The sequence below is a fragment of the Vicugna pacos genome, chromosome 22 (genome assembly GCF_048564905.1).
Source record: "Vicugna pacos chromosome 22, VicPac4, whole genome shotgun sequence".
Taxonomy (NCBI): Eukaryota; Metazoa; Chordata; class Mammalia; order Artiodactyla; family Camelidae; genus Vicugna; species Vicugna pacos.
Genome location: NC_133008.1, coordinates 28,218,983 through 28,232,193, shown reverse-complemented (window position 1 = coordinate 28,232,193; position 13,211 = coordinate 28,218,983). Strand labels below are relative to the sequence as shown.

The 13,211-nt window shown below is 45.6% G+C and overlaps 1 protein-coding gene across 1 annotated transcript in view; it reads left to right on the top strand.

Moving 5' to 3' along the window:
* The first annotated feature begins 230 nt into the window (after nt 1-230).
* Nucleotides 231-13,211, top strand: part of ADGRE1 (adhesion G protein-coupled receptor E1) — a 37,577-nt gene continuing 24,596 nt past the window's right edge. Inside the window, exons 1-5 of the mRNA XM_015241106.3 lie at nt 231-310; nt 1,365-1,427; nt 6,297-6,443; nt 8,205-8,360; nt 9,137-9,283. Coding sequence (XP_015096592.2) covers nt 262-310; nt 1,365-1,427; nt 6,297-6,443; nt 8,205-8,360; nt 9,137-9,283 — 562 coding nt within the window. The 5' untranslated portion in view covers nt 231-261. The remainder of the gene's footprint in view (nt 311-1,364; nt 1,428-6,296; nt 6,444-8,204; nt 8,361-9,136; nt 9,284-13,211) is intronic.

Here is a 13,211-nt window from a genome sequence, read left to right as displayed (position 1 = left end):
AAAGAAAAAAGTGAGCAGGAAGGCAGAAGAGAGGGGCGTAGGAACACCCACACAGGGATGCACCAGCCGGAACAACTTCTCTTCACTGCGTAGAAAGGGGAAAGTGAGGGGTTTACCACACTGTCTTTCTGAGCGGTGGCCACTCAGCAAAAAGCCGTGGTGCTCTGACTGGGTTGTGCAATTCTAAGTCTGTCCTTCCCCTCTGTGCACACCCTCTGCTATTGAAAACCCTGGGAACAGAGAGAAGGTTCTCCACTCTGAATGACAGAACACAGCGTGATGCGGGGCTTCAGGTTCCTCCTCTTTTGGGGTGAGTGTGAGGCCGAGTGGGGGATCTGGGAGAAACCTGCACCGGAAATAGATTGTAGGGGAAAAGGAGGGCCTCAGACTGTCCAGCCAGGAGATCATAATTGTAGGCTGGACACTGCAAACGCCTTCACGGGGGAAACTTTGACAAAAATCATTCAGTTCAGGGACTTTACCTGTCAAGGCAGAATTTCATTATAGTCGTTGGTTTGATGTGGGTTTCCTGAGCACCTACTATGTGACGGCGCTGTTGTAGGTACTGAGGACAGAGTGGTGAACAAACAGACGTGGTTCCCGCCCTTGTGAGGCGGACTTACTGGTAAGATGAGGCAGGCAGAAAGGAAGCCGCTAGTGTAACAGCCACTGCCCGCTTAGCACCGTCCTAAGTTCCTCAAACAGAGAATGTATTCAGTCTTCACTAAATCCCTCTGATGCTGGGTCATTAGCAGCTCATTTTACAAAGGAAAAAATGAGGTGAAAGGCATTAAGGACCACTTAGCTAGCAAGGAGGAGAGCCCAGGGTTAAGCCCAGGCAATCGCAGCTTTATCTACAAAGCAGAAATAGACTCACAGACACATAAAGGTGCTGGGGGGGAGGGATAAGCTTGGATTTTGAAAATTGCACCTCTTGGGGGAGTGATGGGAAGGTTAGCCACCTTGATTGTGGTGGTGGTTTCATGGTTGTAGGCATCTATCAGAATTCATCAATTTGTACACCTGAAATATGTGTAGTTTACTGTACAAGAATTGTACCACAATAAAGGTGTTTAGAAAAATAAATAAGTGTGTATTTTTGAGAATTAGCTGGAATTCTTTCTATTTGAAAAGAAAATGAAGATAATACGAACAAAACGAGAAAGAAAAAAAAAGCTTAGAGCAGGAAAGCGGGAAAGGTTGCTGTGAAGACTGTATAAAATGCCTTAGGTTTGTCACTCAGTTGGGGTTTTGTAGGCTCATCAGAGCTGATCCTTGGAGGCCACACCAGGCGTAATTGTTCAGATTGAGTCCAAGGAGCTTCTTGATGGGTTATGGTGTTTTTTTCTTATCTTTCTTCATAGGGTATTGTGGCGTGTGCAGCTGGGGAATGTCCACGTTATCCCCACTGGAATCCGTGACATGGGGTAAGTTGGACAAAGAGAATTCACATGCCCAGCGTGGTGGGGAGGAGGCTCTTCTCTCCTAGGAGGCTGAGCCGCAGCTGGACGCTTGCTAGGAACTAGTCGGTGGCCGAGCAAGGGATAACATCCAGGTCTCCTGGTTCCCACCCAGGCTCTTTCCTTTGTGCCTTAAACTGGCTGTGTGACCTTAGGCAAGTCACACAACCTCTCTGATCTTCAGTTTCCTCAGCTGTGAAATACAGGTAACAAGAGATCTATCTCACTGGGGTGTTGTGAAGCTTAAAAATCAAAAGAGGCCATTTTGTAAACTATCTGGTATGCATAATAAGATAAATGCCGGTAAGATGGGAATGGAGTTGGAATGACTCAAACTACAACTCAGTATGAGAAAAGTTGTACTTTTCAGTGTGTCGTTAAGTATCCTCACCTTTCACATAAGCTCCTGTTGGACCCAGGAGGAGAAACCTTGTAGGTTCTCAGCACTCTCAGTGTCTCAGTTTCCTGGCTCAGTCTTGTCTGGGAAACTGTCTACATTGTATAAAGAGTTGCTGTTTCAAACTGTCTACTCTTGTTCCTCCCAAGATGGCGTGTGGGTGTTGGCATAGGGGCAGCTTGGATGCTGGGATCTCGGGGCTGTGGAGTGTGGACTCAATGAGGTGTTTTGTCCTGGTGGGGCATGGTCCCATCTCATTTGTCCAGCAATCCTCTTGGAAGCTTTTTATCTCCCAGAGTCCACGTAGGAGCTCCTGGTTTCCATGTTCAGGCTACAGCGAACTGGACGGGTTTTCTTGGGCCACCTGCTAGCTATCTCCTTCTGCTGGTTCTAACCCTTGGCTCCCGCATCATGTTGGATGCAGCAATAGCAGGAAGCAAGATTCTGTTGGGAGAAGTTGGCCGCTAGCCTTGACATTCCTAAATGTATCCATTTCTATCTGGAAGTTTCTGAGGTGACTCATCTCATCTGACTTTTAACCCTGGGGCGAGGTGGCAGAAGATGAGGAAGTCCTCCTCCTTCTTTCTCTCCATCAGCTCCCCGCAGCTTTCTTCCTTCCTATATTACAGGCATTTCCCTTATAGCTCTCCCCGAGTCTGCTCTACACCACAGCTCAATGCAAACTCTATCTTCCACTCCTTCAACCCTGGCAGCTGAAAAAAAAAATGTTTTTCTTGAGATATGATCGAGATACAACATTGTGCAAACTTAAGATGTACACTGTGTTGACTGGATACACATGTTTTGCAAAATGATTACCACCATAGCATTAGCTAATATCGTCATCATATCATATAATTACTGTTCTTTTTTTTGTGTGTGGTGAGAGCTTTTAAGATCTCTTAGCAAATTTCAAGTATATCATACAGTATTGTTAGCTATACTCACGATGCTGTATGTTAGACCCCCGAAACTGACTCATCTTATTTTAAAATTTTTATTATTATTTATTGTTGTTGTTGTTGTTGTTAATGGAGGTTCTGGGGATTGAACCCAAGACCTTGTGTGTGCTAAGCCTGCACCCTACCACTGAGCTCTACCCCCAACCCCTGATTCATTTATACAGCTTTGCTTTCAACACTATTCTCTTGCTGGGAACGCAACATCCAGTTTGGTAATTAAAACCTGAACAATACTGTTTTGCTGTCATTGTGTGTCTGCTGCTAAGATTTCTTTTTTTTTTTTTTGACAACACAACATGATTATATTTCAATACACAACCAAAATATAAAACACTATTGTAAACTGATGGTAAAAAACATGGTTGCTAAGACATCTTAATTTTTCCAGAGTGAGAGAAAATCTTTTGGCAGAATGGGCTTGGGGAGGGGGCTCACATCCATATAAGTGGAAAACAGAAGTCACATCAATGTATTTCCAAAGAAATATATGTGTTTTAAATCAAGTTATCCTTGATTTAAAAAAAACTATCATTATTATCACATTTTTTCCGCTGTAAGCTACCACAAGGTCTTGTATATATTTCCCTGTGCTACACAGTATAGTCTTTATGTATTCTACATATGCCTGTCAGTATCTACAAAGTTTGTACTCCCAGTCTATCTCTTCCCACCCTCCACCCCCTTGGCAACCACAAGTTTGTATTCTATGTCTATGAGTCTGTTTCTGGTTTGTATTTATGTTCTTTATTTTTTTTTTAGATTCCACATATGAGCGATCTCATATGGTATTTTTCTTTCTCTTTCTGGCTTACTTCACTTAGAATGACAATCTCTGGGAGCATCCATGTTGCTGCAAATGGCGTTATGCTGTTGTTTTTATGGCTGAATAGTATTCATATACATATATATATATATGAATATATATGCTATATATGTATATATATATATAGCACAACTTCTTTATCCAGTCATCTGTTGATGGGCATTAACTTACTTCCATGTCTTGGCTATTGTAAATAGTGCTGCTATGAACATTGGGGTGCATGTATCTTTTCAAATTATAGTTTTCTCCAGGTATATGCTCAGGAGTGAGATTGCTGGATCATAGAGTAAGTTTATTTTTAGTTTTTAAAGGAATCCCCATACTGTTTTCCACAATGGCTGTGCCAAACTACAGTCCTGCCCTTTTTTCCACACCCTCTCCAGCATTTATTGATTGTAGGCTTTTTCCCCCCAATCTGCAACCTCAATTCCCCCATTCATGTAACGTAACATATTCACTGGTGCCAGGGGTTAGGACGTGGTCCTCTTTGGTGCAGGGTAGGGGCATTGTTCTGCCAACCATAGGAATGATAGTACTGGATGAATCTCTTCCCAGCTATGGCTTTGCCCTCTTTCAGCTCATAGTAGGGTGAAGATGATCACTGAAAAGTTAATCACTCAAATAATTGAGCAATTATAATTGTGATAAGTTTCATAAAGAAGGGGCACAGGGAGCTATGGGGGAGTCAGGGAAGTCTTCTTAGAGGAAGTGACATTTAAGCAAGACCTGAAGAACAAGTAGGAGCTGGTCAAGCAAAGCAGAGGCAAAGGGAACAGCATGTGCAAAGGCCCTGTGGTGGGAAGGCTAGAAATGGAGTGAAGGGAGACACAAGATGAGGCATAAGGATGTGGTTGGGTCTGGTCACTGGGGGCTTTGTGGGTCATGTTGGATTTTAATTCTAAGTGCATCAGAGTATTATAGGCAGGGGCGGAGGGTAGATGATCACATTTGCATTCAGAGATGATTGCAGGGGACAATGGGGGATGTAGGGACGTGGGATCTAGAAGAAGATCTGTACCAAGCATTGGTGTGGAGATGGAGAGAAGCGGGTAGATATCAAACAATATTTGGGGGAGATCAACAGGCCTTGGGGACCGACTGGATGTGAGGGTGAGAGCTAAACAGGTAAATGGAGGTACAGAGAGGTGAGATCACATGCCCCAGGGCTGGGCTGGATAGGATGCAGTTTTAACTGTTTCTGCAGAAACCGAATACTAACATCTGAGAAGTGTATTTCTTAGAAGTTTATTTCTCTCCCTCTGATAAATCTCCAACTCATAGATGAGATGAGTTGACAGGGCAACCCTGCCTAAGAGATCATCCTGGCTCCCAGGTGTCTTCTGACCCATTACCTCTCCATCCTTTGGAGTTTTAACAAGTCATCACTCCCGTGGTTAAAGGATAGACCCCCTCACTCTATCCTGTTCCAGTTCAGGTAAAAGAGGAAAGAGGAAAGGGGAGGTGGGGAACATGCTCTTCCTTTGCACAAAAGGTGCTCGAGTCCCTTCTGCTTATTTCTGTTGGCCAGAATTTAGCCACATGTTCCCAGCTAGCTGCAAGAGAAGCTCAGACTGCAGTCTAACAGGATGGTCATGCTATTAAAAAGAAGAGGGGGAGATGCGTCTGCGGGGATAGCCATCATTCTCTGCTTTGAGTTTTACTGTTGGTAAAACAGGGCTAACCCAGCTCGCTCTTGCTCCAAAGGCTGCAGTTTGGACTCTCATAGTCTTCTGTCTAGAGCTCTGATGCTAATGGCATGGTACAAGGACCAGCGTCCTCAACATCATTCAGGGGCTTGTTAAAATTGCAGGATCCCTCCCCAGACCTTCTGAATCAGCATCTGATTTCCCATGATCTCCTGGGGGTCCCAGGTGAAGCAGATGCTCCTGGTCTGTGGATCCCGCCTGGAATAGCAAGTGTTCAGGACAGTGCTCCTCACACTTTCATATGCACAAAAGTCCCCTGAGATGTTGCTAAAGCACAGGTTCTGACTTAGTAGACCTGGGGCAGGGCCTGAGACTTTGCATTTCCATCAAACACCCAGGTGATGCTGAATCTACCGGCCCGTGGACCACACTTGGAGCAGCAAGGGTCTGGGGTCTACCACGTTCTTCACTGAGCACGCTTGGTCACTGCGTCAATTTCCCAGGGCTGCTGAAACAAATGACCACAAACCAGGTGGCTTAAAATAACAGAAATGTGTTCTCTCACAGTTCTGGAGGCCTGAAGTCTGAGATCAAGGTGCTTTCTCTGAAGGTTCTAGGGGAAAATCTGTCCCAAGGTCCCCAAGTGTCTCTCCGGTGTTGCTGGTAATCCTTGTCTGTAGAAGCAGCCTTCCCATCTCTGCTTCCGTCTGCATGGGGCGATCGCCCTGTCTCTGCGCCTCTTCTCTTCTTGTAAAGACATCAGTCATATCAGATTAAGGGACCATCCTACTCCAGTATAAACGCATCTTAACTTACATCTTAATTGCATCCACAAAGGCCCAATTTGCAAATTAGGTCACAATCTCAGGGATCAGGAGTTAGAATGTCAGCATGTCTTTTGAGGGGACGCAATTCAACCCACAGCAGTCACCTTCCTCTTCTCACGCTGGCTTCCCTTGCAGCCCCACTCAGTGCTCTAACCCCAGATCTTTCTTCTACGCCGCCTAGATCCGAATGGATGCAGAGATACCACCGTGTGCCCAGCGTATGCAACCTGCATCAGCACTTCAAATAGTTACTACTGCTCTTGCAAACATGGCTTCCTGGCCAGCAATGGACAGAAGCAGTTCAGGGGCCCAGGAGTGGAATGCAAAGGTGAGTTCCTGCCTCCTCCGCACTGCTCCGCCTCCCCCACGCCGGCATTGGGTAGGAAAATCAGGTGGAAGCTGGCTAAGCCGCAGATACAGGTACTTTTTCTCTTTTCTTCCTCCCTTCCTCCCTTGTCTGTCTTGTCTCTCTTTCTTATTTATTTCTAGTATAAAATGATCCCTGGTCTATAAAAATTCCAATGCTAGAGATTAGCAATAGAATAAAAATAAAATTATGCTCTTTGTCAATATCCAGAAATAACCACCAAATTTTTTTTTCTGGTCGCCTCTCCATGCAAATAATAAGAATTTTCTACTGTTTATGGAGTGTCAGGCCCCCAGGGAAGGGCTTTATGTGCATTTTCACATAAAATGGAGTGTAGACATTCTGACGGTCTCCACTAAACGGATGAGGAGATGGAGCCTTGAGAGCCTTTATGATACAGAAATGAACGGAGGTGGCTGTGTTCCAATAAAACTTTATGTATACAAATAGGCAGTGCGCCGGATTTGACTTAAGGGCTGTAGTTTGCTGAGTTCTGAATAGCACAATTTATTTATATTATTATAGTTCCCAGGCTGCCCCAAACATTTTTCTTTAATCTGTGGATTACAATTGATGGGTTATTCAGTAAACACAGTAGTGTTGTTGGCCACTGGCTTTAAAACATAGGGCGGGGTGGAAACAACATTATCCATCTAGAAAATGATGGATACTCCAGCACAGATTTTGTCCTCTCTGTGTCCTTGACCCCTAGTATAGTGCCTAACACATCGTGAGTATTGAAGATATTTATCAGATGAAAAAACGTGCCACCTTGTGCTTTATGTCAACTCCAGATTCGATTACCCTGTACCTGACGGACACTTAGGTCTTTCTGATGTTTCGTTACTTCAAACAAAGGTGGAATGAACATTCCTGCGATCTTATCTTGATGTATAGTGGCCGATGGATCCAGATTTCTCGCTAAGAGAGGAGCAGTTTGCTGGGAGGGCGTTACAGCAGACTTGCCTTGAAGTTGTGTTTGCGTGGCAAGTGTTTCTTTAGGGTGACTTGCAGAGTAGGGCTGAAGGATATTTGGGGAGGACGTCCCCGTGGTACCCTGACTGCACAATTTTATGGGTGCTTTGATGAGCAAATCCTAGAGGATGGTTTGCAAAGTGTTCTGATTGTCCACTGCTGGGTAACAGCAAACTTAGTGCATTGAAACACAAGCAATTGTTTATTTTTGCTCATGAAAGAATCTGCTTTTTGGGCTGAGCTTGGTAAGGAAAACTTTTTTCCACATAGCATCTGTTGAGTTGGCCCAACCAGGGATTAGAGGACCCACTTTGAAGGGGGCTCACTCATGTGGCTGGTAAGCAGGTGCTGGCTGCTGGCTGGCTGTCCCACCAAGGCCGTGGGATGGAGGTCTCAGTTCTTCTGCATGTGAACTGCTTTTTCGTGGCTAGTTGAGCTTCCTCACAATATGGCAACCGAGTCAAGCATGAACATCTCAAGAGAACAAGGTGGAAGTGTAAGATATTTTTGTGACTTAGCATGGTATTTTTATGACCTAGTGTCGCCACCACCATAGTCACAAAGATGCTCATATTCCAGGGGAGAAAATATAGACACTCCTGCTTGATGGAAGGAGTACCAATTGAAGGGAATTGAATGAAGGGCATATGGAATGGTAATCATTGTTTCAACCATCTTTGGGAAGTACAACCTGCTATGCAAGATGAGGCAAATTTGTAACTCTGGTAACTCTCTTTTTCTGTCCAGACATAGATGAATGTTCTCAAAGCCCCTCACCATGTGGTCCTAACTCAGTCTGCAAAAACCTGCGAGGGAGGTACAAGTGTAGCTGTTTGCCTGGTTTCTCTTCTCCTACTGGAAATGACTGGTCCCCAGAAAAGCCTGGTCATTTCGCCTGCACAGGTAATGCTCTCGGGGTCTCAGCACGGGGCTCTGTTGGACAGCTCCCACTGGGCTGGGTGCATGTATCGCTAACCTTAGACACTCAGGCTTTTACCTGCTCACTCTCCTCTGCTGCTGTCAGACAGTAACGAATGCCTCTACAGCTGGGTCTGCCCAGAGCGTTCTAAGTGTACTAACTCTTTTGGAAGCCACAGGTGCAGTTGACAAGTTGGATTCATCTCCAACAACTCCATCTGTGAAGGTATAGCGGACCTGGTCTTCTTTAGTTACCTACTTGATTTATTAAGAATTACCTCATTTGATGATCCTATGTGATAGGGATTATGATCCTTGTTTCAGGAATGGTAAAATTGAGGCTCAGGGAGACAAAGTCACTTGCCCGAGGGTGCACAGCTATTAAGTGGAAGAACCTGGCTTTGAACTCCTGTTGAGAGTCTACTATGAGTTAAGAAGTGGGTCCTGCAGTATGAAGAGTAACAGGGGGCTCTCTCCCTAGAGTGATTCCCCAGGTGGGGATATTAGCAATGTCTGGAGACACTGGTGTTGAGGTTGTTTGTGCGCTGCTGTCCACTGGTGGGCAGAGACCAGAGATCCTGCTAAAAGTCCTGTCCTACAGAATTTACCGCTGTGGCCAAGCCTAGCTGCGAAGGAGATTAGGAAGAAGGGGAAGCATGGGTGCCGGGGGCATCAGAACTGGCGCCATTGGCAAGAACGGGCGGTCTCCTGTCCTCCCTGCACCCTCCGCCTTGACCCGGGGTTCCATTTACTCTCACCAGATATGAATGAGTGCGCCAATCCCAGAACGTGCCCAGTGCATGCGACTTGCCACAACAGTTTAGGGAGCTATTCCTGTGTTTGCAACCCAGGATTTGGATCCAGCAATGGAAAAATGAGTTTTCAGGGCCCAGGAGGGACATGTGAAGGTAGGTGCAGGGGTCTGTTGGGCAATCAAGTCCCATCTGCTTGCAAAGACAGCAGTGGTGGGGGAGGAGTGGAGGAGGGTCTCAGCCGAGTTCAAAGCCCTCATCTGCAAAGCTGAGGCCAGTGATCATTCAGGCATGCACTCATTCAACAATCACTTCTTGAGTACCAGGCACTATTCTATGGATGGAGGATACAGCAGTGAGTAACACAGACAAGATGTTTGCTCTCCTGGAACTTATTATCTAGTGTTGGTGGAGACAGATAACAAAAAAATAACTGCATGAACATACTGTGTGTCAGGGACAGTTAAGACAGATGGAGGCAGAGAAGGCAGGAAAGGCGGGTAGGGAGTGCTGGGGGTGTGGTTCCCCTCGTAAGAGAGTGGCAGGGAAAGGCCGTGCTCAGAAGCTGGTATTTGAGAGAAGATCTGAAGGGAGCGAGATATTGGGTATCTGGGGACCGAGGTTCCAGGAGGGGGGAACAGCAGGCACAAGGGCCTGGAGGCAGGATCCCAGGCATTGCACTGAGCTCTTCCGTATGTAGCTCATGAGTTCTCCCAAAAGCTTGATGGTACCAGTGATGTTTTATTATACCCATTTTACAGATGGGGACACTGAGCCTCCACTGTGGTGGAATCACCTCTCCCAAGGTCAAATAGGAAACAGGACAGTTAGGACTGAACCGTTCCTAGTGTGACTTCCGACCCTAGGCTCCCAGCCGCCATGCTCTTCTGCCTCTGAGTGGGGCTGAAGCCCCTGGTAACTCAGGGTGGACTTGTGCAGGGCATATATCAATGTAATCATCAAATTCTCAGACTCTGAGACTTCAGATAGTCTGGAAATCTGTCCTCTAAAAGTTCCAGAGACAAGTGGAACCTGTATTTAAATCCTGGTTGTGCCTTTCATAAGCTATGTGACTGCACAATTTTTTTTCCCATTTTTGACCTGGCATGGTTTTGAAGCCTCACTTTCCTTCTCTGAAAAATTGAAAACATTAGTTTGCACCTCAAAGGGCTACAATGAGCATTTGTTGAGTGGATACATGTAAAGGGTCTTCCTCAACGCCTGCCATAAAAAAAGTGCAACCTGTTTGCAGTTAATTATTTTAAAATTTAGTGAAGAAATACTTACGTGGTTCTTGTCACATCCCAGGTTCTGTTCTGAGTGTTTACAGGTACTGTGTCATCTTACTTAATCCTCTGAACAGCCCTGTGACGGGGGTTATATTATTATTTCCATTTCCCAGATGAAGAAGTGGGGACTCACAGAGATGAATTCTCTTGTCCAGTGTATTAGTCAGCTCAGGCTGCCGTAACAAAGCACCATAGCCTGGGTGGCTTAAAACAACAGAAATTTATTATCTCACAGTCCTGGGGGCTGGGAGTCTGAGGTCAGGGTGCCAGCACGGCAGGGCTCTGGAAAGAGCTGTCTTCCTGGCTCACAGACAGCTGCCTTCTTGCTGTATCCTCACACGGCAGAGAGAGCTCCTGTGTTTCTTCCCCTCCTTGTAAGGACACTCATCTCATCATAAGGGCCCCACCCTCAGACCTCATCTAAACCTAAAGATCTTCCAAAGATTCTGTATCCAAATGCCATCCCATTGCGCGGTAGAGCTTCAGCATGTGACCCTAGGGGGCGGTACCTCCCTTCACGGCACCTGGCAACACACAGCCTACAAGGCGGCAGAGCCGGGCTTTGAGCTCATGACGCCCATGCTGTCCACCCCTCCGGTCTGACACAGCGATTCCTTGGAGAGGAACTGGGATTCATCAGTGTAAGCGGTGAGCAATGAGTTTGAGGCTGAGGGAACCCAAGGAATCTGGACCATGAATTATGAAGGGCTTAGAAGCAAAAGATGAGCTCGGCTGGGAACAGGCTCTCAGGGTCTCATATGTTCTAATGAGGAGTGTGCACTTTATCCTGGGCCATGAGGAGCCTCATCAGAAGGTTGGCATAAACGTGCCCCTGGATGCTTCCTTCTCCTGATGATGAAGTGTGTTTAAGAAGGAAACCCACTGGCTTTAGTCAGTGCTGGGGCTCTGAACGGCTGCTGTAGCCTCACATCCTTCATCCTTTTGATTTTCTGCTTCGATGTGGATGAATGTTCCAGGAGCTCAACTCTCTGTGGCCCCAGTGCTGTCTGCACTAACACCCTGGGAACACACAGTTGCTCCTGCTTGCCTGAGTTCTTTCTGCCTGTGTTTTGGAGCCCTCAGAAACCTGCGGCTTTCAAATGTACAAGTAATTCTTCCAGCCGTTTTGGGGACTTCTCAGTGGATGTCAAACTACCCTGAAACAAAGTGGTTTACAACAATCATTGGTTCTTGCCCTTAAGTCTGTGGGTTGACCACCTGGTTTCTCTGGGGCACTAGGATGGTGGGCGGGTCCAAAGCGGCCTTGCTTACATGGCTGTCGTTGGCACTTGTCTCTGGCCCCTCAGTTTTCCTTATGGGCTTTTCCTCATGGCTGCTTGGGCTTCTCAGAACATGGTAGCTGGTTTTTAAGAAGCAAAAGTTCCAAGAGGAAGAAAGCAGAAACTGCCAGTCCTCAGAAGGCCTGGGCTTGGAAGTCCCTGAACACTTTTTCTATCACACTGTGTTGATCAAGGGTCAGCCTAGATCCGGAGGAAGGGGGTGTAAACCCCCCAGCTCACTGGGGTAATACCATGCATGTAGAAAGCGGAAGGATCGATGGGTCCATCTTTGGAGTATCTTCTGTATTGCAGAACACATTTAATATTCTTGAACCCCCAGAGGAAATGCATGCTTCTTCCCATTAAAAACATTATATTTCTTCTTATCTATTGATTTGCACAAGCTGCTGACATTGTTAGTAGCAAAACAATGGAGGGGCCAAGCTGAAAGGGCACCTTAGAGAGATTACTCCATCTCTAAGGGCTCCTAGGAACCAATTTGGAATCCCCATCAAGGGCAAGAAAGCAGGGCTAAGGACTTCCACCTCTCCTTCAGTCAAATGTTTCACCCATGCAGGTTTTACCCATACAGACTTCCTTGGCCAAAAATGTTTTGGAAGCCATGCACCTAGACCAGATCCAAGTGCAGAAAATGAATTCCATCTGTGCTCTCTCTGACAAGAGCTCACCCAGTTGATGCTTCAATATTTGTGGATGTGGGGAGCTTACTGTTAGATGAAGTCCACTCCTTGGTTAGAGGTGTTTTCTGTGATACTAAGAGAAAACCACTTCCCCATATCTTCCAGCTATGATCATTCTTGTGTACTTTGAAGCCTCCAGATTAGTCTGCATTCATATCACATAGACTTCTCATCCCAGCTCTCCATGGTAATGCCCAGTGCAATATACTATATGCCTGCGTAGGCTGCTAGAGCGGGTGTTGCCTATTTATTCTTCGTGTTTTGTGAGTTGACATAGACATTTGAAAGATTGTGTACTTACCTCCCTCCTAATCATTTTTCCCCTAGGATGTTGTATTTAATATATTCTGTATAAGCTCAGAAACCCTCAGAGGGAGAGGTAACTATGTTGCCACAGTGACCTGACATCACGCTGTATTGTTAGAGCAGGGTTTCTCAGCTTCGGCACTAGTGACTTTTTTTTAATTGAAGTATGGTTGATTTACAATGTTGTGTTAGTTTCTGGTGTACAGCATAGTGATTCAGTTACATATATATATGTGTGTGTGTATATATATATATATATATATATATATATATATATATACACATATATGTAAGTATTATTTTCATTATAGGTTATTACAAGATGTTGATTGTGGTTTCCTGTGCTGTACATTAGAACCTTACTGTTTATGTATTTTGTATATAGTAGTTAGTATCTGCTAATCCCCAAATCCTAATTTTTACCCTCTGCCAACACCTTCCCCTTTGGTAACCAGCTTGTTTTCTGTCTGTGAGTCTCTTTCTGTTTAGTAAATAAGTTCATTTGTAT